The following is a 23,965-nucleotide window of genomic DNA, read 5'->3' as shown; positions in this document are numbered from 1 at the left end:
CTTTACCCACCCAGCTAGCCATCCACCCACTCACACAATTGAAAATTGCCTTGTTGCTACTCTGGGGTCCCTGGCATGATGAGGAGGCCTACTCATCTTCCCCTGGCTCCTCACCTCCAGGCTCATCCCAGAGTCCCCAGCACTCTCAGTCCCATGAGCCCCCTATCTAGTTCTGCCCACCCGGGACCCCTCCTCCTGGGCATCCTGCCTACCTCTGCAGAGGCTGGGTTCACTTTCTCAGGCTGACAGGCACCTCCTCAGCAGTATCAGGGCCCTGGGGCCTCAAAGGAAAGGGACCTCGACCCTTGGTTTAGAGAACCTGAGATAAGCCCCCTCCAGCCTGGGTAGGGGCTCTCCTACCTCAATCCCCTTCCCTCAGCCATTTTTGAACATTGAAAGACCCCGGGGTTGGGGAGGATGGGGCCATCCGTTACCCAAGAAAACACCGAAAAAACAGAAAACAAAAAACCAAAAAGCAAAACAAACCCTCTGTGCATCCTAGTGAAGCCTCATCTCCCCTTAAAATTAAATACAATTTAAAAGGCCATTTCAGTGGTTTGTTGCAGCAACACCCAGCTTCTCCTCTACAGCGTGGAAAATCCAGAGTCCTGAAGGCCAGCCAGCGAGCTAGGCTGCAATTCCTCCAAGGAGGCACCAGGTGTCGCTGTGGGCTCGTTGTCCCGCCTACCCCCCAATTCCAAGAACCTTTTTTTTTTTCTCCCCCTTCTCTCTCTTTCTCTCCCTCACTCCCTCTCCCCCTTGGTTGGGCTTTGCCAACATATCAAGATGCGTTTCGCCGGCTTCCATCACTAACCTCCCGGAGGTCATGAAGCCAAATTTATGAGTGGCCGCTCGAGTCACGTGACTCTATTTAAGGCTCCCTTATTTGGGAAGAGCGCATAGGATAAAGAAAGAGATATCTCCACCTATAAATTGTGCACTTTGGAGAACAAAAAACCCCTCAACTTCAAAGAGTCACAAATCACCCTTAATCAAAAAGGGTGCAGAAAATTTTTTTTGGGCCCTCCCCGCCATGAGCTCCTACGTAGCCAATTCATTCTATAAGCAGAGCCCCAATATCCCTGCCTATAACATGCAAACTTGTGGGAACTATGGATCGGCCTCAGAGGTGCAGGCATCCAGGTATTGCTACGGCGGATTGGACTTAAGCATCACTTTCCCACCGCCTGCGCCTTCCAACTCTCTCCACGGGGTAGACATGGCTGCCAACCCCCGGGCTCACCCCGACCGCCCCGCCTGCAGCGCCGCGGCCGCTCCGGGACACGCTCTGGGCAGAGATGAAGCGGCTCCTCTGAACCCCGGGATGTACAGTCAGAAGGCGGCTCGCCCAGCGCTGGAGGAGCGAGCTAAGAGCAGTGGGGAGATCAAAGAGGAGCAGGCGCAGACAGGGCAGCCCGCCGGACTGAGCCAGCCACCGGCCCCGCCACAGATTTACCCGTGGATGACCAAACTGCACATGAGCCACGGTAAACTTTAGGACTTCATTTTGCGCGCTCGGGTCCGCCTGGGTTTTATAGGCCATGCGGGGCAAATAAAGAAAAAAAACCTGCGGCCATAAATTTTACGATCCAGGCATCAATGGCTCGTAAAACTGTCCACTAAAAGGCTTAGAGGCTGTGTGCGCCCAAATTTACGACGACATAATTGGATCATAGGAACAAAACGTGTATAAAAGGCAATATTCAATTTTGGGGGGAGAGGGAGGGAGTTAAAAAAATAGAGGAATCTGAAGGGTGAGGAGTGCGGGGCTCCAGAGCGGGGATCCCCCCGCGGTCCCTCCTCCCTCCCCTGCGGAGCCGGCTCAGCCGCCGCTTGCCGCTCCGGAAGATTTCAGCGACTTGGGAGGGGCGGGAGGGGGGTCCCCGAGGTCCCCGGTGCTCGGATCTCGAGGGTGCTTATTGTTCGGTCCGAGCCTGGGTCTCCCTCTCCCCCCCACCCCCTCAGCCCCTCCGGCTGCTGAGTGAAGGCTGCGGTGGAAAGTTTCCTGCCTGGGCGGAGGCGCCTCTCCCGGGGCCAGGCTGGGCTGGGCTGGGCCGGGTTGGGCCGGGCCCGCCTGCGGCCCGCCGGGCCTGTCCTGCCCCGCTCGCGTCTTCTCCCTCCGGCTGCGGGTGGGGACCTGGGGCTGGGATGGGGAAGCTGGGGCGCTGCACGCTATTCACCCCTTCCTGGCTTGGGGGGTTTATATTCCAGAGACTGACGGCAAGCGGTCCCGAACCAGTTACACGCGCTACCAGACTCTGGAACTGGAAAAAGAATTCCACTTTAACCGCTACCTCACTCGCCGCAGGCGCATAGAGATCGCCAACAACTTGTGTCTCAACGAGAGACAGATCAAGATCTGGTTCCAGAACCGCAGGATGAAGTGGAAGAAAGATTCCAAAATGAAAAGCAAAGAGGCTCTCTAGAGGCAGCGGGGAGGCCCGCCGAGAGCACCCCGAGCCCACTTCGGTCCCTGCGCCTTTCCTTTTCGGTTTTCCTCTCTCGGTATAGGGCGGGGGCTTGGAGCATCGGCTCCCCGGCCTCACAGACAAAAGCTCTTTCCCTTGGCATTCCGCATCCCCACCGACCCCAGGTTCCCGCGTGGCTGCCCGCGCTGCCCGGACTCCCTTCAGTTCTGCTCAGCACCGAGGTCCCAGGGCAGGCTATCCGCAGGATTCCCAGAGGGCTGTGGCATAAGGGCTGGTGCTGAGCGAACCCGGCCTGGGCTGCCTCTCAGGATTCCTGCCCCAGCGTGGCCGCCGGGGTTCAGGTGGGCCCTGCGGGCGCCTCAGGCCCCGCGCCCGGACCCTCCGGCCTCGCCCTCTCCTTTGTTCCAGGCTGCGGGCTCGGTAAGAGGATGGTTGTGCCTGGCGGAGTCCGGCACCAGACTCGGGGTGCTTCCTTGTAGCCACTAAACTCGATGTTCATTTTTTAAATGATTTGCATATGAAAGGGGGAAGATGACTGACTGTCTGCCTAGGGCCCCCTTGGTTGCCCTATGCTCTCCCAACCTGCACCCCCCACCCCAAAGCCCGGGAACTTGTCCAGCCTGCACTCTCTGCATGCCCTCTCAGGCCCCCAGCCTCAGACCACTAGCTAGCTCAACTATTGGGGTTCCCTGCTACTGGACCCCAGCAAAGGTCCTAGAGGCTCCTGGCTGCCCCAGCAGTCCCTGCTACGACTTCCGGTGTCCTTCTGCTCATCGCTATTGTCCAACTATTTATTGACTCCAGGTCTTTCCTGAAACTATATTTTGTCATATCAAATAAAGACAAAGAGAGAACAGGACTAAAGATGCAGCGGCTCCTCTCTGTTTGGGGGGCATGTATTGGGGAAAATTGTCTAAATGGGCTATGGGTGTTGGGGGAGGCCCGCAGCCTTTAAGCCTCTCCTTTAAAATAATTTTTAGGAACCTCTAGGAGTACTGAGAAGAAGAAGGTCAAACTGAGCTTCTTTCCCAATCCCTGGCTCCAAGAAGGACCTCTCGGGGAAGGGGAGGGCACCCAAGCCGTCTGTACTGGCTTTTCCCATGCTGTGGCTGTCCCAGGCATTCAGGCCTCTGCACCCACTCCCACTTTAGCTGGATGGATCTGAGGCCTCTAGACTGGCAGCGGCCCCACAGCATGCCAGAGCTAATCTGCAGGGACCAAGGACCCATGGCTCCACGGTGCTCAGACTCAGGCCCTTCTGGGCCTGTGCAGAGCTCTCTCAGGGCTATGTGGTCCCCGGGCCTCGCTGGACATAGAGGAAGGGCTGAGCCCTCAGCCTAGGGGCCTATTTGGTCCCAAAAGGATGCTCAGAAAGAGTTGGTACTGCTCAGTAGAGGGGCGCTGTGGGAGGAGGTGTGTGAGCTTTCTAAGGTTGGGGGGAAGCAGTGGGGCAACTTGCAGTGTGTACCTGCCTGGCAGGAAATGTTCAGACTGTCTTCCCCACCTCCTAGGGCCTAGGGCTATGCAGGACAATTAGCTGGGAGAGGAGTTGCATAGACCAGTGCCTGAGTTGCGTCTGTTTGCCATCATTTATCTCAGTCTTTGGGATTTTGTGTGGAGGGGGAGGGGGAGCTAAAGGGAAGAGGAGAAGGCAGATAATTCAGGTGGTGCCTGAGGCTGGCCTAGGCCAAAGATCTGCTCCGCCCCAGGCTCCTGGGATGGGATGGGGGAGGAAGTACTTTATAGGAGAACCAAATGCGGGAAGGGTTCATAAAACTTTACTGCATTTCCTCTCCCGCCTCCCACGACAGGGTGATTTCCTGGAGCCAAGCCTAGGCCCCCCACACTGGGGGCGGGGGCCAGTTCGGTATCTGGGCTAGAAGTCTATTCCAGCAGCCAAGAGGGAAAGGGAGCAGAGAGGCTTTGGGGAGGGGCAAGGAGAATATTTATGATTATTAATGCTGATGCTCCTTGGATTTATTATAAGGACTGACTTCTCTGCATCCCACTGCCTAAGCTGCCAGTCTGTCATTTTTTTTTTTCTGAAAGACCCAAGAGCCTTGCCTCACCCCATGCCTAGCATGTAGGAGGTCTCCACACATGTTTCTTGAACTGCACCCATGGCTACACCCTTCCCCTTCTCACTGCACTCAGGCCAGGTTAGGGAGCCTGTAATGTCTCTCTTCCACTAGCGCTCAACAGTCAGCCCAGCCCTGCACCAACTCATCTGTCTCCTTTCTCTCAAATAAAATGTGTAATTTTCTTCAGGGAGTTATTTTAATTTTTTCTCCATGCTGAGTAAAACTATTCGGCGAGCAGTGAAGTGTGGAGAAGCACTGGCGTCTCCAGTGGGTAACAGTTAACTAAGAAAGAGGTCGTAGTGCCCACCATCACCCACCCCAGCCTCCCTGACTGCCGAGGCCCTGCGCTTCCTCCTGGGGGTTGAGGTGCGGTGGGGTGAGGGGATGCATCGCCCCGGGAGGAGAACCAGGAGCTTGGCCAGGGGTGGGGACAGTGTGGCTCAGACCCGCTGGGCAGGGTACACCAGCCCCACTGTGCACTGATGCCTCCTCCCCGCAGGGTTTGGGTCTCTCTTTCCCCGGAGGAGCTGGAGCAGTGACTCCAATCGGCCAGACTTGGGTAGACACAGCCGTGCCTGCCAGTTTTCCACCCTCTGTCACAGTCCGCAGACCTGCGCTCAGGGCCCAGCCTCTGCTTCAGCGGCATCAGCGACCACAACCTAGACAGAGGCCTCGGACATACTCCCTTGCACTGCGAGTGGGTGCGGCCCAGACTCTTGCTTTCTCCCTGAGCAGAGGCTTCTGCTTCACCAGCCGGCCTCCTGGAACAATCTTCAAGTACCAGGGTTTGGCATTGCTCTTGGGGAGTTAGTGGAGGGGCTTCTGGGTCCCAAACAGAGACCACAGAGCCTGCTTCTCCACTTTGCCCTGGAACCCACCCCCTCTGGCAGTGAGAAAGAAGGGGAAGAAGCGTGACTTACCTTCCCGGGGGAGTGGGAAGAGGGGGACACGGCCCACTCTGAGCAATTAGAGGAGAGAGAAGAAAAAAAATAGGAGGAAAAAAAAATATATCAACATGACCTCGAAGGCGACAGGTCCTTATGGAAGTAAGTAAGTAAGTAAATAAATAAATAAAGATCCACCCTCTCCCCTCTCCCCACCCTGCAAGGGGGGTATGGGGGTGAGGCCAAGGAGCAGCACAAGGGCTTTTTAGTGTAACTGAGCATTAGGGAAACACGCACTGCTTCTATGTGAATTTAGGAGTTTGAAACTTTTGGAGGTTATTTATGTGAATGGCCCGAAGGCAAGCCCATGAGTGGCTCTTGGGGGACCACGTGATGTCATTAAACCAAGTTTTATGGTGTAGGGAGAGCTGACAAACCCACAATATATTTACATCATATATAATCTTAACTGTCCAGCCACGCAGCTGCTGGTGAGGTTTAATGCTAGGACAGAGGGCCTGGCAGTTAGAGGGGATTACGGCGCTGGGGATGATGGTGAGAGAGGTTACATCTTCGCAAATGAATCCCAGACGAACGCTGTAAGTTAATTTTCTCTATCTCTGACACTTTCTCTCATTTACCTAATCCCCCCCCCTCAAAGAGGAGGCAGTTCCCACTCATGAAGGGAGGGGAAGAAGGCCTCCCCAGGCCTCCCCAGGCCGGGGTGGGAGAAGAAGCCGCTGGGAGGTAGGAGGATGGGGGAGCTTGTCTCCCCAGACCAGTCCTCCCCACCCCCAGCCCCTCGGTCCCTCCAGCTGCAAGTCGACTGGGGTAAAGAGAGACCTGGGTCCTGTAGAGCTTTGCCAGGTCTCCCTGACCCCCTCTCCCTTCTCAGCTGGGAAGAAAGACAGCGGCAGACACAGGGATGTTTGGTGTTTGTTAGGAGTGTGTAAACTCTAGGCACAAGTGCAAAGGGCCTCTGGGGCCCTTGTTCTGGGGAGGGGCCAGTTCAGCCCTTGGCCAGTGGCCCAGAGTCCAGGCAGGGCAGGCAGCTGGGGAGGGGGACAGGGAAGGAGGCCTTTGGGACTACTGAGCCCACAGGCTGTGAACTGAAATGGCGGAAGCATCTTAAAGTTGGCGGGTGGAGCCCAGGGAGTCCCGAAACATTCTCTCTCTCTTCACCACCAGGCCTGGGTGGGCAGCTGTCCCAGTCTCCAGTCTGGGGTCTTAGTCTGTCTGGGGCCAGTGTGGTTTCATGCCTCCCCCTCCCTCTAACTGTCGAGGTCTTTCCTGGCATCCCTAGCGCTGGCCTGAGGTAAAACTAGGCCCTGGAGGCCTAGAGGCTCCTGCTGTGAGTGGAGTATAAATGGGCATGGGAGTGGAGGCAATGTCTTTACTAGGCTGGCCAGGAAAGTCCCCTAGCCCCGAGGAGAGAGTGGCCTCTGGGCGATGGAGCCCTCAGGACCCAATATGGGCATGGTGCCCTGCTGGCCAATCTCAGGCTGGGACTCCCTTCAGGTTTCTAGGAAGGAACAGCAGGGGCGTTGGGCACGGAGGGCACGTGTCCTCCACACGCAGGTGTGGAGGACACGTAGTGTTCACCTGCCCGTGCTTCACTGGGAGCTAAACCAAGAAAATGACAACATAGGAACGCAGGTTCTCTGAAGGGGCCAGGGATTCCAAAGCAAAGTGGAAAGCGGGTCCTTGGAGGGCAAGGCATCTAGGCCAGGGGAAAGGGGGAGGGGAGCGAGGGGGTGAGCCAGAGCAGAGGGGGAGGGAATGCTTTGGGGGCAAGGGGCTCTGGGCGCCCACTGGGTGGAGAGGTGCAGTTGGGGGACAGGAGGAGGACGCTGTTACCGTGCCCCTGTCTCCCAAAAGACTGAGAAAGAAACAGGAATCAAGCAGAGGCAGGGAGCCCAGGCAGACTCTGGCAGGGTGATGGGGGACAGAGACCCAAGGACACCTGGCGTCAGAGCTGGAGCCCCATCCCTCGCTCTAGGGGACTGTCGCATGCATGAGGAGCTGAAGAGCGGGCGTGGGGGGCTCGCAGGTGGAGAACTCTCCAAAGCCTTCCCTCCCGGGCCTCAGTCCCTCACCACCCGCCTCCCCCTCCAGCCTCCCACCCCTTTATTTTCTGGAGAAGCGTTAGGATCCCAGCGGACTCTTCCCAGTAACTCATTGGAGAATTAACTCTCGTGTTCTCCCTTTCTCATTACGGGCCCTCCCCGACTCTATCCCTCCCTCCCAGTCTGATTTTGAGGATTTTTGGAAACTTTCCATCCAAGCATCAGGGAGATGGGAGTTTCCCTTGGTCTATAACTTGACTCCCCCCCTCCCTCCAGCCTCCCTTGGGTCTGGGGGAGCGAATCTAATGGTCTTCAATCAAGAATTTAACCAGGGCCAAAGTCCCACACCCAGGCAAGACTCGCTGCCTTCCCCCACTCCTGGCCAGATCTCAGTCCCAATCCCTTCAGCTCTGTGTAGCAGGGTGAGTGAGTGTGTTTCTGTTTTACAGATTTACACAGCGTCTCTCGGAGGGTTTCTATGACTCCCTCGCCCCCTTTTCCTGTTTCTTAGGCTCAAAAGTTCCATGTAAATATCACCCCTTCTTCCCACCGCAGTAATTGCAGACTGTCTTTCCTCTCAGATAATTTGCCACGGCGTTGTTGTTGTTTGTTGTTTGTTTTTTTGTTGTGGTGGTGGGTTTATTTATTTATTTATTTATTTTGCTGTTTTGTAGGACTAATACAAATGGCAGTAGTACAAATACAAACGGGCCTTGAGATTCTTGGTTTTCCCACCCCTCCCCCATTCTGGAATTTGAGGTTTCTCTGGAGTAGGGGGATGGGCAGTCCATCGGGTGCCAAGGTGCCCCAACTAACCCAGAAAGCTTTTAATTTTGTTCCTAGGTCTTTAACCATAGAAGAGGTCAAGCAACCAATCAGAAATGCGCTAAGCAGGGTCACATGGCCTTTAGCAACCAATCAGCCAAAAAGTACTGGGGTCTCACTTTCGGCCTTCCCCAGACTCCTCTTCCTCTCTCCCCACAACCCTCTTTAGTTCTTGGGTCCTCCATGTCTCTGATGTGAAGGGGATAAGTGATGCTGAGAATATTCTAGCCCTCTTCCTCTGTCCCTGACCCAGCTCTGGGGAGTCTTTGGCTTTTGTCCTCCAGTTCTAACAAAGTTATACTTCGAGATCAGTCTCAACTGTACTGGGATCTGAGGTTGTGGGGCATCCTCTGTATTATTCTCATGTTCTCCTGTGTGATCTTACCCATTCCCTGGACTTTATAGGTAATGCACTCTAGATTAGGCTGTACAGTGGGTGTGGATACCAACTCCAGCCCTGAATTCAAATTCTGACTATGATTATTCCCTATACACTTACCTTGCACACCTTTTCGTTTTCATTCTCTTCTGATCCTCTTGGGGACAGGTGGAGTGATTAGAAGAGACCTCTTTTGATTTATCTTTCTGGAAATGCTCCAGAAGCCATTAGCTTTATCAAAGTGTCTCTGGCATGGTTGGGGAAGGGAGCAAAAGGGAAGGGAGACTTTTTGAAAGTTGTATTTGGTACCTTTAGTTTGTTGAATAACTTCAAGTCAGTTGAAAGAAGCATTCTGGAAAAGGGAATCAGCACAGAAAACCAGGACCCTTCCCCCTCCCTGCCCCCATACTAAACAGGTGATGGATTTAAGTCCCCTTCCTTTCCATTCTTCTAACAAGATATGATGATGATGATGATGATGATGATGATGATGATGATGATGATCCTTTGTCCTGGCCAATGGTTATCAAAGGACACAGCCACTGAAGGTGTGGATTTTGGTGTTTGTGTTTATACATGGGTTAGGTCAGAACAAGCAATGGCTGATAACCTATTTCTGAGCAAGACCATCTGATGGCACAGAGAATGTGCATGTATGGCAGGAGTGCTTGTCCTCATGTCTCCTGAACACTTGACTTTCAGGTTCAGACCCAGGCATTTCTCCCCCCACCCCCATCCCCCAGTCTCCAAGGCTTTGTTCCAGGGTTAATTTTCTGGTTGAGTTCCCCTCCCCTCCCCTCCCCTTCTCCTCCTCCTCCTGAACTCGTGCCCTCCTTGAACTGACTGAGGAGCAAGCGTTCTGATGGGCTGTGCCACCCAGACCTCTAAGCCCTCCTCTGGGGGTGTCAAGGGATAACCCAGATTGAGCTGGGCTTTGTCAGCACCCCCCTGTCAGTTTGCCTTCTGGGTGGGGCTGATTTGGGGCCAATGCCACAGGTCAGGTGGGAAGGATTAGAATGAGAAGCCAGAGGGAGGGCAGCTCTTCTCAGAAACCATTGAGCCCCCACTTCCCAAGTCACCTTCAATCCCACCACTCCATTGACCTCTATCATGAATTAGAATTAGAGCACACAAACTTATCTTTCCCTGGTAGATGGTGTGGTAGTCTTGTCTGAGACCAATCCTCACCTCTATGTGGATATCTCATGCTGGAGTTTCCAGACTCTAAGAAAGTAAGGAAAGAAAGGGCAGGAGTGTTGGCTCATTCTAAGCAGGCACTGGGAAGAGAGATTTTATTGCCTCAGCCCCTCTTAATATCCAGGTCAACTTTATCTGTGTCTTTGACTCTCACTCTCTTTGTGTAATTGCTTTGGGCTGAGTTTCTGAGCTGAAACATCATTGTCCTGGGCTTTAATTCTGTGCTTTCCTTTCCTGGAGAGACAGGCACTGCTCTGAGCCTCCTCCTCAGTGGGATTGGAGACCCTGGAGCCCTTAGAGGTGGAGAAGGGACAGAATCTGGATTCAGGACCCCAAGCTAGGGCTTTTTGGCTTTTTGAGATTCAATTTAAAGAAGAGGCTAGCTGTTAGAGGGCCAAGAAAATCACATCCGTTTTGTCGGGTCTTTGTAACCCAGAATGGTGGATCTGTTGTGATACCTCCTTTCACTGCTTTGATGGGGTCCCAGGAGCCCAAGGAGTCTGGACTGAGGAACTGAGGTGATAGAGATCTCTTTGTCCTTGAGTCCTACAGAAGAACCCTGGGATCCATTTTCTTCTCCCACTCCTAGGAAGATTCACTGTGTGTGGGTGGGGGTGGGAAGGAGATGAAATTTGGGACTTAGGGAATTTGGGCTAGGTTATCCAGGACCTTGTTCAGCCTCTGATGACCAGGCCTTAGAAGCTAGAATGAGAAGTTGACCAGAAGGCTCTGGGCATGCTGCGGAGCCGGTGCAGGATGGAGGCTACTTCTCTACACCTGACACAAGTGCATAGAAAGTGCCATGATCTGCAGCCCCATATTGGGAGGGGGGTGTGGAATGTGTGGGCTCAGTTCCCTGGGATCCCTTCAGCTCTGCATGTGCCACAGCTCTCAGAGAGGTAGAGGAGGCTGGGTTCTGCCCTTGAAAGATCCCCAGTTCTCTCAGCCCCCAGCCCAGAACACCACACCTGAACAGACAAAGTATATGTATGTGTCCAAGTGGGTATGAAAGAGGTCTGAAGCCCAGGCTGGACACAGTAAACCAGCCTTAAACTAACTTCCCAGTAGCCCATGATTCTTCCCATCAGCCCAGCCTGAAGACCATTTGTCCTCCCCTCCCCACTCATGCCCTCGAGCCCTAGGCATCTGTTAAGTTTCTTCCCTTCTGCCTCCCCGGAAAACCAACCCCCCGGAGCAGCCCCCACAGAAGGGGTCAGCCAGGCTCTTGGTGACCTTTAGTGTCCTGTTGGCCTGTTGAGTTGTAGGGGGTTGGAAGGTAATGTGGGACTATGAGGCCAGATCCTTATCTGATCAAATCTGCTCTTCAGGCTCAACTCCAAATATCTCAGGCTGCTTCTCTGCTCAGATAGTGGAGAAAATTCTTGTCTAGTAAATACTTCTTTAAAAAGTCAACTTTCTGGCTGGAAAACCCAGTGTGTGTGTGTGTGTGTGTGTGTGTGTGTGTGTGTGTGTGTGTATGAAGCGAGTAAGGGTCAGGTCCTTCATTTTAGATTGTGTCTCTCCCCCCTCCTCTGGGTGGAGGATGGGGGCGTGGGCTGAGGTTTTATTGAAGGTGCTTTTCCTGTTGGGAGTAGAGATGGGGTCATAAAGCCTAGAGGAGGCTGTTTTGATCTGGTGACTTCTCAGGAAGTAGCATTTGAGCTTTTGCTTTGTAAATCACTCTCCCCCAAGCTGGCCAACTAGATTGGATTGCACTTCTCCAAGCCCACCTGGGGCCCTCCTTACCTCTCTTTCCCCAGTAAACCAAAGCAGAAAATTCAAAGGAAGTCCAGGGCCCCCTAAATCCTCTGCCTCCAATAAGAAAAGGGCTCATTGGTGATTTTTCCCCCTCAAAACTCCAGATTTAAAAATCATGCCATCTTTTATTTTCTTTTGCCCACACAGATCTTGGTTCCCCCAACCCCTTAGTTAAAAAGGAACTAACATGGAAAGCAATCAGCTTCTGAGTCTGGTGGTAGATACCATGACTCCTGGGGGCTCTACTCTCTTCTGGGGCCACTGTCTCCCTGTGATGTCTTTCCTGAGCCCAAAACCCCTTCTTGACAGGGTGGGAATTCAGGTGTGTAAGAGAGAGCTCATGAAGAGAGGGGATGGGAGGGGGGCATATAGACGACCCCATCTAGCATTGTATGAATGGAGGAAACTCTCTGCAGTCAGTGACTGGGTTTTATGTAATTAAGATGGGTGCAGGGTTGTGTGTGAAAGCCCACAGCTTTCTCACATTTCTCTCTAACCAAGCTGTTGTAAAAAAAAAAAATCATATTTTACCTAAATGGCTCCATTTTGTAATGTTAATGAGCCTTCCCCTCCTAAAGACACCCCAGCTTCCCATGGATCCGTCCCCCAGCTTTGGGTTAGGGAGCTAAAGGGAAAAGAAGTAAAGAGTCCTCTACCTCTGTCTCAGTTCGGGCTACATCAAGTCAGGATGCTTTCAGGCCCAGTTGTCAGGGCTCCTATCCATCGCCAGAGAGATGCCCCATATGCTGGAAATAAGGCCATAGATTATATGAGTCCCTGGGCCCTCTTAGCACTTACTTGCACAGGCTTCCGTTTACTCTCATTTATTTCCCAGAGAAGTCCGGGCTGGGGCATCCCAAACCCACAAGCATCAGAGAATCTCTCTCATTCCTAAGACTCGATGCAAATACACGTGTCTTTACAGAGAGCTGAGCAATCCCATAGCTGTATACGTGAAAATGTATTTATAGATTGCCCTGTGTATAACAGGATGTATGTTTTACATCCCTCTCTACTTCACATTTAAATGCAGATTTATAGATATTTAGATTTATAGATCCACAGTGAACGTAACAGTCCTCTGTCAAATTCCTGTGTGCACGCTACCAATCTCTCTATAGTGTTGGATGTATAAGCTGGGATGTATTGGTATAGCTCTCCCTAAATATCTGGATGAATAATTGGTGAGTTTTTTCCCTCGGTTGGCAAGAACTCTGCGTGTGCTGCTCAATCTCTATTTTGAAAATTTTATCTAGATTTATGCAAAAGTCCCAACTCATAAAATAGCTACATATTGAAGCTACATATTTGGAGATCTTTATAGTCTTTGCAGTTTTGCTGCAAACTTAAATATTTGAAAGTGTGTTTAGAGATGGTTCCATAATGCCTGTATCTGTATGTAGGGGCATAGATCTCCCTCTAGAAGGACTGAAACTTACTGCATCTCTCTGTCTCTCTATCTATGTGTCAATAAAGATATCAGGTGAGTGGGGATAGGGAACAAATATCTTTGGGCTGTTTTGCTTATTAAAGGGAGTGATTCTGTTGCTATCTCCAAGGCTGAGTCCAAATGAATTATTTGCCTCCGAAAACCTGCTCTAGGGACCACAGCCCCCTCCAGGCTGTCCCTGTTACCTGAAATCCCAGCCCAGGCTCCCCAACCTGCAGTACCTCCCAAGACAGCCACTAAGAAGGGAGAAAGAAGGGAAGAGCCCTCTAGCTCCGCTCCCCTTGGCTCCCAGGGTGGAGAGGCTGACGGAGGCGTTGTCCCCCCACGCCAACTGGGCCTTTGAAATTTGGGGAAAAGAGCGTTCAAGTCCCCCACTATTTTTGTAGGGTGCCCAAGTGGTGCCAGAGTCACTGCCCGACCCATAGATGCCCCCTCCCCAATTGTTCTTGGTGCCCAGGGCCCAATTAAGTGGCCGCCTCACTCCCGGCAGCCGAGCTCTTATCGGCCGGGATTGATGCCTCCGCGTCTCCTGTATATCATTTCCAAGATTTTTTCTGTCCAACTCCTCGGCTCCTTTGGCTTGCGCGGCTTTGACTAATGATTGCTACAGATGCCAACGTCTCCAGAATCCTAATAGCCAGGCAGGCGGACTCTTATTTACCCGGCAACATTTCTGCGGGAAGGGGTGGGGGGAGAGGGTCTGAGGGAGCTGGGGCTGGGGTGTTGCAGGTGGGGGGGGGACAGGGAGAAGGTTGTGACCAACTCACGTTTCACTGAACTTCTTCCCCAGTGAGAAAGACATTCCCAGCTCCCTCCTCTCCCTGAGGGAAAAGCAGAATCATAAAATAGTGCTAATAGTAACTCAGAGCTCGCCTCATTGAAAAGGATCAAAGAACGAACAGGACATGGGGAAATAATCAGAGAAGTGTTTATTAGTTGTAAATAGATGAGAGATTAAGCGGGAGACCAGCGGTTTAGGGAGGAAAAAGAGGGATTTTTTTTTTCTTCCGGAGGAGAGAAAGGGAAGGTCAGCCACGGTGGGAGAAGGGGCTCCTTTTTAAAATTTCACGTCTTCCCTGTCCTCTCCGCACCCCGCATCTAGTCTTCCCGTCCGTGGAAGTGCCTCCCCTCCTTCCCTTACTTCTCCTCACCTTCGGTCCCTCCGGTGTGGGACCGCGGCCACTTCCCAGAGGCTGCTCCGGTGCCCCTGGGGCTGCCGGGGTGATGGGGCCTCTATCTGGGGCTGGGGAGCAAAATCAGACCCAACGGCCAACTGTGGGCTGGGGGCCGCCGGCCCTGCGGTCCCACTCGCGCCGAAGTGGTGGAAAGTTGCGGCCGAATTCGCTTCTCCCGGCGCTTCAGGGCCGCCGGCGGGCCCGGGTCTTTGGGGGAAGCGTATGGAGCTCCCCGCCGAGCCTGGAGCCGGGCGTCGTGCTTCCCGGGGTCTCGATCCCGACCTTCCCATACATACACACCTCATTCGGGTGAAGAGAAAACAAAAACGCTGAGCAGCCCGGCTCCGAGCCCAGGCATGGAGTGCTAACTCCAAGGCGGAACATTTTTCTACCAGAGAATAACGGAGCACAAAATAATTCAGCAAGGCGGATGGGCAGGAGCACGGTGTGAGAGCCCCGCGCGGTGAGGCGGCTGCAGAGCGGGCCGCGCCGCATAGCCCGGGAGGACCATTTCGTTGGAGTGTAGGGCGAGGCCGTAGCCCGGACCCGGACCCAGCCGCCCGAGGGCCAGTCTCTAAATTACAGCCCATCAGGAGGACTGGGAAATGCAAAACAGGGAGCCGAAAGATTTAAACAATCGGAGGCAGAGGCGTCCCGACGCGGCCAAAGCGAAAATCAATCACGTAATTAAAACAGGGAGAGGGCGAGGCCCGAGCTTGGGGGTCCGGGGTTCGGAGGAGGCGGCCAAGGTGCGGGCCGAGGTGGGCGAGCGGCCTGAGGATGGGGCTCTCCCGCCGCGGCCGGAGCGCGGAGGGGCTGCGGGGAAGTTTATAGCAGATCGCTATTGATTCCCGCTTGGCTGGAAAGAGCAGGCTGTGTGTCCTCTTGCAGGCCGGACCCTGAAGCCGCCCGATGGGCCCTTCCCGGGCTCCCCCATTTTCATGGGGTTGTGGCGTGTGGTGATCCCTGGGGTGCCCCGATCTGTCCAGGCAGGTTTGTCTGAGAGCGCAAGTGGCACCAAGACGTTGCCTCTGGGTTTAAGGGGATAGAAGGAAGTGGCAGCCTAGTTTCAGGCACTTACATGTTGCCTTCGGACTGGATTCCCTCACCCCAGGGATCAAGGCTTGCCTTTGGAATGACTCTCATCTAGGGATCCAGGTTTGGAAGGGAGGTGAGTGGGCTTATTAAGGGGAAACTTGGGCCTGAGCTAACTGGACCCCTTTGGGCAGGGAAAGAGAAGGAACAGTTCCTGGAGGAAAAAAATAAGGCACGCAGGGAGCTCTGTTTGTGAGGGAATGATGTTCTTGTTATTACTGAGGTTAATGATGGTAATGATCGGGTATGGCTGGGTCAGCCTGGAGAGAACGAGCTCTCCACAGCCCTTCCTCACAGAGGCTTCTCTGGAGAAGTCACCGGCTCCCCAACTTGGGTGTGATTGGGGCGAATAAAATGAAGACCTTTCCTCCCTTTCCCTGCCCTTTCCTCTCCCACTCCTTAAGAACTCCAGAAAAAAAGGGGAAACCTTATAAACTCTTCAACTCCCCCCATCATTTTCCTCTGCTCTCTCCAGTTCAGTAAAATGCATCATCTTTGGGCACTGGGCTTTTGCTGGGCACCCTTCTTAGGAAGTTCAGCAAGCAGTTACCGGGCCAAGTCCCCATGACTTCTGTTTCTGACCCTGGAGGAGACCCAGGATTCTCTTGCCTGCTATATTGGAATTCTCCCTCTATCCTTAGCCTTTCCCAGTCTCTGCCTTCCTTGGTCCTGGGTGTCTGATCCCATGGGTCTCTGGCAGCTCAGAAGCCAAGAGCATGTTGAGATGCCCTCATCAGCTCCCAAAAGGGATCCCACCTTCCTATCGGCTTCTTGATTCTGGGAGCACCAGGTCAGGGAGCTCTCTGTAAGCTCCCCTAAGCCAGCCTAATTCCTAGATCTTTCAAAACCACATTTAGAGAGCTTTAAAAGTAAAAGTCCTTTCCCCCTCTAACAGGAAAGTTCAGGTTACAAATCTTCAGCAGCGCAAGCTTCCTGCAGCCATAAGTCAGAATTTTCAACAACAACAACAACAAAAAGAAAAATTAAAGCTTGCATCAAAGGGAGAAAGGGACACCCCAACCCCAATTTTAAAGGGGATACAATCCAGCAGCCTTGGACAAGAGTGGGGGCCTCACTTGACAAGAGTCAGTGAGGCCAGGATGGGCAAGGAAGGGGGTGGGGAACCCAACCTCTAACTAACAATTTCTCCAGCATAAAAATGAAACATCAAATTCGTTAGCCCAGGGCCTTCATTTTTTCCCCTTCCACATTATAACTAGTTATTGAACTCGCTGGAAGATCTAAAGGCCATTTGCGAAGAGACAAATTTCAATGGAGTTTCCCCATCAATAACCCCATGGCAGTGACCTATTGGAACAAGTCAAACACCCGAGGTGAAATGCAGGTCACTCTGTCTAACCAATATTAAAATGCAGCCACTTTTTAAAAAGCCACTTTAAACGAGATTTGAGGAAAATTGAATTCCAAGGAAGGCAAAGCAAGGAGGGGGAAATCCATGAGAGGACCTTGCCTATGGTCTCCGAACAAACAAGAGAGATTCATCTTTAATATTTAAAGGGGGGCAAATTAACATTCCATGATTGCTTTTTTTTTTTTTTGAGACTATAAGCGATTCCAGGAGGAAAAAAAAGGTTGAGTATTTTCTGGTGACACTTCTGGGTTATTAAAATCATTTTAGACCAATTCATTACTTTTACTGACAAGAGATTTAAGAAAAAATCAATTAAGCATTTGCATATTCTTTTGCATACATTAGCCCTGCCTGCTGGCATTAGAAAGGGACAAAACACATACATATATACATATACACACACAGGGGGAAAAATGGGAGCCTTGCTTTAGTTTGGGGTTTTCAAGTTGCTCAGAGAAAAAATAAAAATGAAATGAATTACTTGATTGTATACCATCTAAAAGTCAATTTATTTGAGGAAGAAGAAAGAGACATGTTGCAATTTTTAATCTCTAAAACAACAACAAAAACCACATACACACACGGGCGCGCGCACCCGCACACACCCACATCCTGCACTTCTGAGAGTGGGGAATGGAATGACCCTCATTTTCCTTCTCTTTGCCCTCCAAGTCCTGAGTTGGTTCTCCCACTTATTTTTCTCCCTAGGAAAATCCAGGGATTCTGAGAGGTGAGATTTTAAGGCATCGCAGAATCAGTGGAGCCGCTGAGGTCTCTCAGCCGGCAGCTTGTTACCGGGGAGGGGAGGAATATGGGTTATCCAACGGTCAGTATGGTAATCCGGGCACAATAAGGCCTCGCACACAATGGACACATATTTTTCTTCAGCAGTGTCAGAAGGAAAGCACTTTGTACTGAAACATGTTTCTGAAAGAGAAACCAGATCAAGATTTAGAAAGGATATGGGGTGAGGGGGGCTTTCAGACAGTGATTGCTTAGAGGCTGGCAAAAGGTGATCAGAAAAAATAAAAAATAAAATTGGGGCAGAGAGAGGTGGAGGGCAGAGCAGGGGTTGGAGATCCCTGGGCTGAGGAGACAGGAGGGCGAAGCACAAAAGGAGATACAAGGATTCATCACGGGCAAGAACCGCTTTATTGCCCCCCTCCCCAACCCGTTAAGCCAGTGCTAAGTACAGAAGCCCTCCGAAGGGATCTTATTTCTGTGCTTGCAATAATATCCTGGTGAAAATGTTCTTATGTGTGTGTGTGGTAGAGTCTGGCTTGCTATTTTCCCCATAGGCAACTTTCTTGCTATTAAGATATAGGAGCCCAAAGAGAGGGTTTTGGTAAATGATGTAGATAAGTGTGGGCATACTTGGGGGAATCTCCCAGATTTCACTTTCTGGATGTGCATATCGAATTATCTGTGAAAACCTGGAATGAAAACTCCACAGATTTATGGCTGCATAAGGAGGCATTTAATACATTAATAAATATTAGTAGTATGAATGCATATATATTTGTTAGCAGTAATAACCAAAGACGGATTTGACATGTGCTTGGAGGCATCTGAACTCTCTGGATCTACTTACACATACTGGCCCGAAGTGGGTTTCCTGCTCCCGTTCCCTCGACCCACCTGCAGGAGCTCAGAATCCTGGGGAGTGGTGGTGTAAGATGTGCAATGCCTTGGGAAGGACTCCCTAATAAGCCCAAGAGGGTGAAGAGATGGAAGAGAAGCGAGCTGAGGTGGGGGCAGGGCTGGTAGAAGGTGAATGTGAGGACTGGGAGGAGGGGAGCCAGGTGGAGCAGAGATTATTCCCTGCCAGGATGAGGTGGGGCAGCCTGATCCAGGTGCAGGCCTAGAAGGGAGGATGGGGGTGGGGCTGGAAGGCTTTCTCCTTCAGCAGCCTTCCTCCCACCCTACCTGAGCTCTCAGGAGCTTTGCCTCTCCCCAGGCAGCAGTCTGGGGCTGGGTTCAGAATTTTTATGTAGATCAGCAGTCAGCATTGGTTTCTCTCTGCCACTTCCAACAACTTATAATTAACCTACCCCCCTCCCACCAATAATAAAACCCTCACGCACTCCAAATCACTGTCAACCAAGCAGCAGCCTTCCCCTTCTCACAGTCTCAGGCTCCTCTTCCAGCCAAACCAGCCAGCCCTCACACGCAGAGGGTCCCGGACAGGAGTGGGCAGGAGTTCTCAACCAACTTTGGAAATCTGAGAACCTCTTCTAAGAGATGGTCAACCTCCAGGGAATTCCGGTTCTCTCACCCATCTGGTGGCAGGGGTCGGGCACTGACCTCTTGGAGAGAGGGTATCCAGGGACCCCCAAGCACTGGCTCTTGGTGAGCCTGGGGTGAGTGTGGGGGGCTTGAGCATTGCAGAAGGGAAGGCAGCCAGGGGCCCAGGCAGGGCGAATCAGTCCCTCTGGGCACCGGCTGTGGCCCAGCTCTCATTCCAGCCCTCAGGGTGAGCCCTAATTTGGAAGTGGGGACCCTCTCTGACATCCCAAAGGTGGTGAGAGACAGATTGGGAATCTCCCGCCTTCAGCCTCCCCTCTCACAAGGGTTTTTTTTTTTTCCCCTTTCCCCTCCTCATTCCCTTAATTGCAGATGTTCTAATTAAACCCTCAAATAGTTGTTATGCCGTTTTAAAAGGTACTTATTCAAGTGTCAACCAGGCTGGGTTGGGAGGAGGCAGCGTAGGGCGGCGAATTAAAGGTAGATTGACTAATCACAGCGGCGATCATAATAATAAAATCAGAGGGAAAAAAAATCACATTACGACTTTTCGTGGAAAGGAGGGAGCAGGCAGCCAGCGGTCGCCAGCCCTGCGCTGCCGCCGACACAAAGAGTGCGGGCGATTCCGCGAGACTGATTTATGACGTTTTACAGCCCTATAAAAGCTGTAGCGACGAGGCAAGCGCTTCTACCACCGCTGGCAGATTTAGTCTAATAAATAAAACATAAACAGTTAACTTTATGTGTCACTTTTATTGTTATCAAGTAAAATATAGCCGAGCCCCGGCAAGCTATGATTTTAAACTATAATTGTTATCAAGTGCAACAAGGGGACCCGGCTCCCTCCCTGGGCTCTCCCTTCTGCCACCCCCCCTCAACTCTGAGTTATGGGATCAGTTAATTGGAATTGGTGCAAGACGTGGCCACCCCTAGCTGAGGGGGGGGTGTGTCAGAAAGCAGCTCTTCCTTGCCCCCTCCCTCCTCCATGGCCCTGCCACCCCACCATCAGGGTATTCCTGTGGGTGGGTAGCAGGGAGAGGGGAGGGCGCAGGAACGGGCTGGAGACCCCCAAGTCCCGCCCAGCATCCCCAGCTTCGTGAGCTCACCCTTCAGCTTTTGGAAGGCGGCCTGGAGCTGGCCCTTGGGGATGCGTGTTTACATGTAAACACATGTGTTACATGGATACAATCCCTGGCCGGAAGCAGGCTCTACAGACGCAGGCCTCCCCCTTAGCTAGGTCTGCCCTCTGTGGGGATGGAGAAAGAAGAGCTCCCTGGGCCTTGGCTGGGCACCATCCCAGGGCACTGGCCCCTGGCAGAGTGCTCTCCTCCCTGCTCCAGGTCCTTGGGAACCAGCCTTGGAGACAGTTGTCAGAAAGCAGCAGGCCAGACGGAATGGAGAGTGGAAACAGCGGCCAGCAGGAGAGATGCTCTGCTCTGGGCTGGGAAGGGAGGGTTAGTGGGTACTCGGGGAGGGCAAGGCTTCTGAACTTTGCTTTTGCCAACCACTTCCTGTCTCTCTTCAGCGGGGGCTCAACCCCCAGACCTCCAGAAATGACGTCAGAATCATTTGCATCCCGCTGCCTCTACCTGCCCTGTCCAGCTGGGACCCTGTCTCGCCGGCCCCATGGCCAGAGGGTTGGGTGAGTGTGTATGGGGAAGGGGGCTGGACTCTGGTCTCCTTGGATGGGGGGCATGCCAGGCTCACCAGCTTCCTGGGCTCAGCCTGGGCCTCTCCCCATCCAACCTCCACTCCAGTCCTCATTCAACTTCCTCTTCCTGCGAAAGAGGGGCGCTGCCACGGTGCCCTACGCAGACTGAGACAGGGTCGCCATGAATGGAGACCTCTAGAAAAGCTCGGGAGCCGAAGCCCGAGGGGCCCACCGGAGGCCCAAGGGGAGACCCTGGGAGGGGGCTGAATCACAGCCTCCCGACAGCCCCCCAATGCCCAGGCTTTGGAAGGGAGCTGGGGGCTTCCCATCTCCTTTTGCAGGGGAGGGTTGTCAGTCGGCGGGGTGTGCATTGGGGGCACCGCAGCCCCTGCCAGCTAACCCCACATCACAGCCACCCCCCCCACCCCCAGCACCACCACCACCACACGCACAAAAAAAATTGGATACATTTTGAATAAAGCGATTCTGTTCCTTATCCGGGGACTGGGTTGCTCCGTGTGATTGGCCGGCGGAGTCACATGGTGAAAGTAACTTTACAGGGTCGCTAGCTAGTAGGAGGGCTTTATGGAGCAGAAAAACGACAAAGCGAGAAAAATTATTTTCCACTCCAGAAATTAATGATCATGAGCTCGTATTTGATGGACTCTAACTACATCGATCCGAAATTTCCTCCATGCGAAGAATATTCGCAAAATAGCTACATCCCTGAACACAGTCCGGAATATTACGGCCGGACCAGGGAATCGGGATTCCAGCATCACCACCAGGAGCTGTACCCACCACCGCCTCCGCGCCCTAGCTACCCTGAGCGCCAGTATAGCTGCACCAGTCTCCAGGGGCCGGGCAATTCGCGAGGCCACGGCCCGGCCCAGGCGGGCCACCACCACCCCGAGAAATCACAGCCGCTCTGCGAGCCGGCGCCTCTCTCAGGCGCCTCCGCCTCCCCGTCCCCAGCCCCGCCAGCCTGCAGCCAGCCAGCCCCTGACCATCCCTCCAGCGCCGCCAGCAAGCAACCCATAGTCTACCCATGGATGAAAAAAATCCACGTTAGCACGGGTAGGCAACTTTGCTTTTTGCTCTCCCCCTCCCTCCCCTCTTCCCCAGCGCTCCCCACCCTCCTCGGCCCCCTCCGGCCCCCGTCCTCCTTTCTCTCCTTCCCCCTCTCTCTCCAGGAGCGACTCTGGGTTAGCACAATTGAACTGGATTTACGAGCGAGAATGGGTAATTACATCCCCCATAAATTTTATGGCTTAGCTACTCTGGGCAGTCCGAGCCATGTGCTACGATCTGTTATGTATGTGTGAAAACTATGCTCGCTTTCTAAGGGCGCATAAATAATTCAGTGTCGTTACAATGAGGATTCCCCTCTTATTACACTACAAAGTCTCCAGCTCCCTTCAACTTCTTTATAACCCCTTTAGCTTGATGACTTTATTTCCACCACCCCCCTCCTCCTGTTACAACAGAGCTGAGGATGGGGTGAGGGTGGGGGGCAGGGAGCCTGCTGCCTTTGAACCCCACTATTTGCTTTCCCCCTCCCCCTCCCCCAGTGAACCCCAATTATAACGGAGGGGAACCCAAGCGCTCGAGGACAGCCTACACCCGGCAGCAAGTCCTGGAATTAGAGAAAGAGTTTCATTACAATCGCTACCTGACCCGAAGGAGAAGGATCGAGATCGCCCACTCGCTGTGCCTCTCTGAGAGGCAGATCAAAATCTGGTTCCAAAACCGTCGCATGAAATGGAAGAAGGACCACCGACTCCCCAACACCAAAGTCAGGTCAGCGCCCCCGGCGGGCGCTGTGCCCAGCACCCTCTCGGCAGCCACCCCGGGCACTTCTGAAGACCACTCCCAGAGCGCCACGCCACCGGAGCAGCAACGGGCAGAGGACATTACCAGGTTATAAAACATAACTCACACCCTGCCCCCACCCCAGGCCCCCATCCTCCCCTCACACACAAATTGACTCTTATTTATAGAATTTAATATATATATATATATTTTGGTTCTTTTCTCTCTTCCTCCCACCTTATCCCTCGTCATTTCCAAACAGACAAAACAGATAAACAAACAAGCCCCCTGCCCTTCTCTCCTTTCCACTGTTAAGGACCCTTTTAAGCATGTGATGTTGTCTTAGCATGGTACCTGCTGGGGTTTTTTTTTAAGGCCATTTTGGGGGGTTATTTATTTTTTAAGGAAAGAAAGCTGCAAAAATTATATATTGCAAGGTACGATGGTCTGGTTTAGGTGCGTTTCAGGGGAAATGAGGAAAAGAAAAAAGGAAAGAGATTTTTAAGCCAATTCTCCTCCTTCTTCTTTCTCCTCCTCCTCCTTCCCCGCTCTTTCCTTAGGCCTTTTGCATTGAAAATGCACCAGGGGAGGTTAGTGAGGGGGAAGTCATTTTAAGGAGAACAAAGCTATGAAGTTCTTTTGTATTATTGTTGGGGGGAGCTGGGAGGAGAGGGGGGAAGACAGCAGACAAAGCTAAATGCATCTGGAGAGCCTCTCAGAGCTGTTCAGTTTGAGGAGCCAAAAGAAAATAAAAATGAACTTTCAGTTCAGAGAGGCAGTCTATAGGTAGAATACCCCTCACCCCCCCATCGTGGTTATTGTGTTTTTGGACTGAATTTACTTGATTATTGTAAAACTTGCAATAAAGAATTTTAGTGTCGATGTGAAATGCCCCGTGATCAATAATAAACCAGTGGATGTGAATTAGTTTTATGTCAATGTCTGATGGTTTCTTTTTATCCCCCTCCTCCTTCTGACCTGGTAACATCCCACCTTCTCTATATAGTTGCCGAAGTTTACTCTAAGCAAACACACAAATCTTAGCTCTCAACTCCAGTTTCCCAAGGTCCTTAGAAGAACCAGCAAAAGGTTTGGGGCAGAGGATCTCAGGAGAGGGGATGTGGAAGATTAGGGCCAATTTCTCCCTGAGTCTGCAGAGGCCAGACTCTCCTGGGGGTACTTAGAGTGGAGCTGGGAAGAGGGGGTGTCTCACTTTTCTAGAGTTAAGCACAGTGCCTTCTTTTGTCTATTTCCTTCTCCTCTCTTCTCCTTTCTCTCTGATGAGTAGGCCTGCCTAATTTGCAGACTAGAAGGCAAGTTTAGGGAGTTGGGAGGAAGAAGAGTTTTCATCTTTGGGAAGCTCTTTGGGAATAAGGGATTAAGGAAGATGCCCACTCAACATGCCTGCTCTCCTTAAAAGAAGAAACATTTTGAGCTGGTGACTCTAAAGCAGCAAAGTGACCTGTCAGGATGGCTTCTCTGTTTGTTTAGACTTGGAAAGAAGGGTGAAGTGGAGGCCAGAGGCCTGGGAGGCCCCCTTGCATGGG

The 23,965-nt window shown here is 52.5% G+C and overlaps 2 protein-coding genes across 4 annotated transcripts in view; both read left to right on the top strand.

Annotated features, from left to right (window-relative positions):
* HOXC4 (homeobox C4) overlaps positions 1 to 23,345 on the top strand; it is a 64,808-nt gene extending 41,463 nt beyond the window's left edge. The window contains exons 2-4 of one of the 3 annotated variants that reach the window (XM_057557522.1): positions 20,481 to 20,597; positions 21,239 to 21,683; positions 22,178 to 23,345. In XM_057557522.1, the coding sequence (XP_057413505.1) occupies positions 21,245 to 21,683; positions 22,178 to 22,533 (795 nt within the window). In that variant the 5' untranslated portion in view covers positions 20,481 to 20,597; positions 21,239 to 21,244 and the 3' untranslated portion in view covers positions 22,534 to 23,345. Of the gene's footprint in view, positions 1 to 20,480; positions 20,598 to 21,163; positions 21,684 to 22,177 lie in introns of those variants that run through there. The other 2 variants (XM_057557523.1, XM_007179496.2) reach the window with 2 other exon arrangements.
* On the top strand, positions 855 to 3,228 carry HOXC5 (homeobox C5). Its single transcript, XM_057557525.1, has 2 exons — positions 855 to 1,487; positions 2,212 to 3,228. Exons 1-2 carry the CDS (start codon positions 1,034 to 1,036, stop codon positions 2,424 to 2,426), a joined length of 669 nt encoding a protein of 222 aa, XP_057413508.1. The 5' UTR covers positions 855 to 1,033; the 3' UTR covers positions 2,427 to 3,228.
* Positions 23,346 to 23,965: the final 620 nt, after the last annotated feature.

Source organism: Balaenoptera acutorostrata, chromosome 11, assembly GCF_949987535.1.
Source record: "Balaenoptera acutorostrata chromosome 11, mBalAcu1.1, whole genome shotgun sequence".
In the NCBI taxonomy this organism is placed as follows: domain Eukaryota; kingdom Metazoa; phylum Chordata; class Mammalia; order Artiodactyla; family Balaenopteridae; genus Balaenoptera; species Balaenoptera acutorostrata.
This window is presented reverse-complemented; position numbering and strand designations above follow the sequence as displayed.

What these genes read in the sequence shown, in the direction of transcription:
- HOXC5 (XM_057557525.1), top strand. Translation starts at nt 1,034, where the DNA reads ATGAGCTCCTACGTAGCCAATTCATTCTATAAGCAGAGCCCCAATATC. An exon ending in CAAACTGCACATGAGCCACG is followed by an intron (nt 1,488 to 2,211) that starts GTAAACTTTAGG and finishes TTTATATTCCAG; the next exon opens with AGACTGACGGCAAGCGGTCC.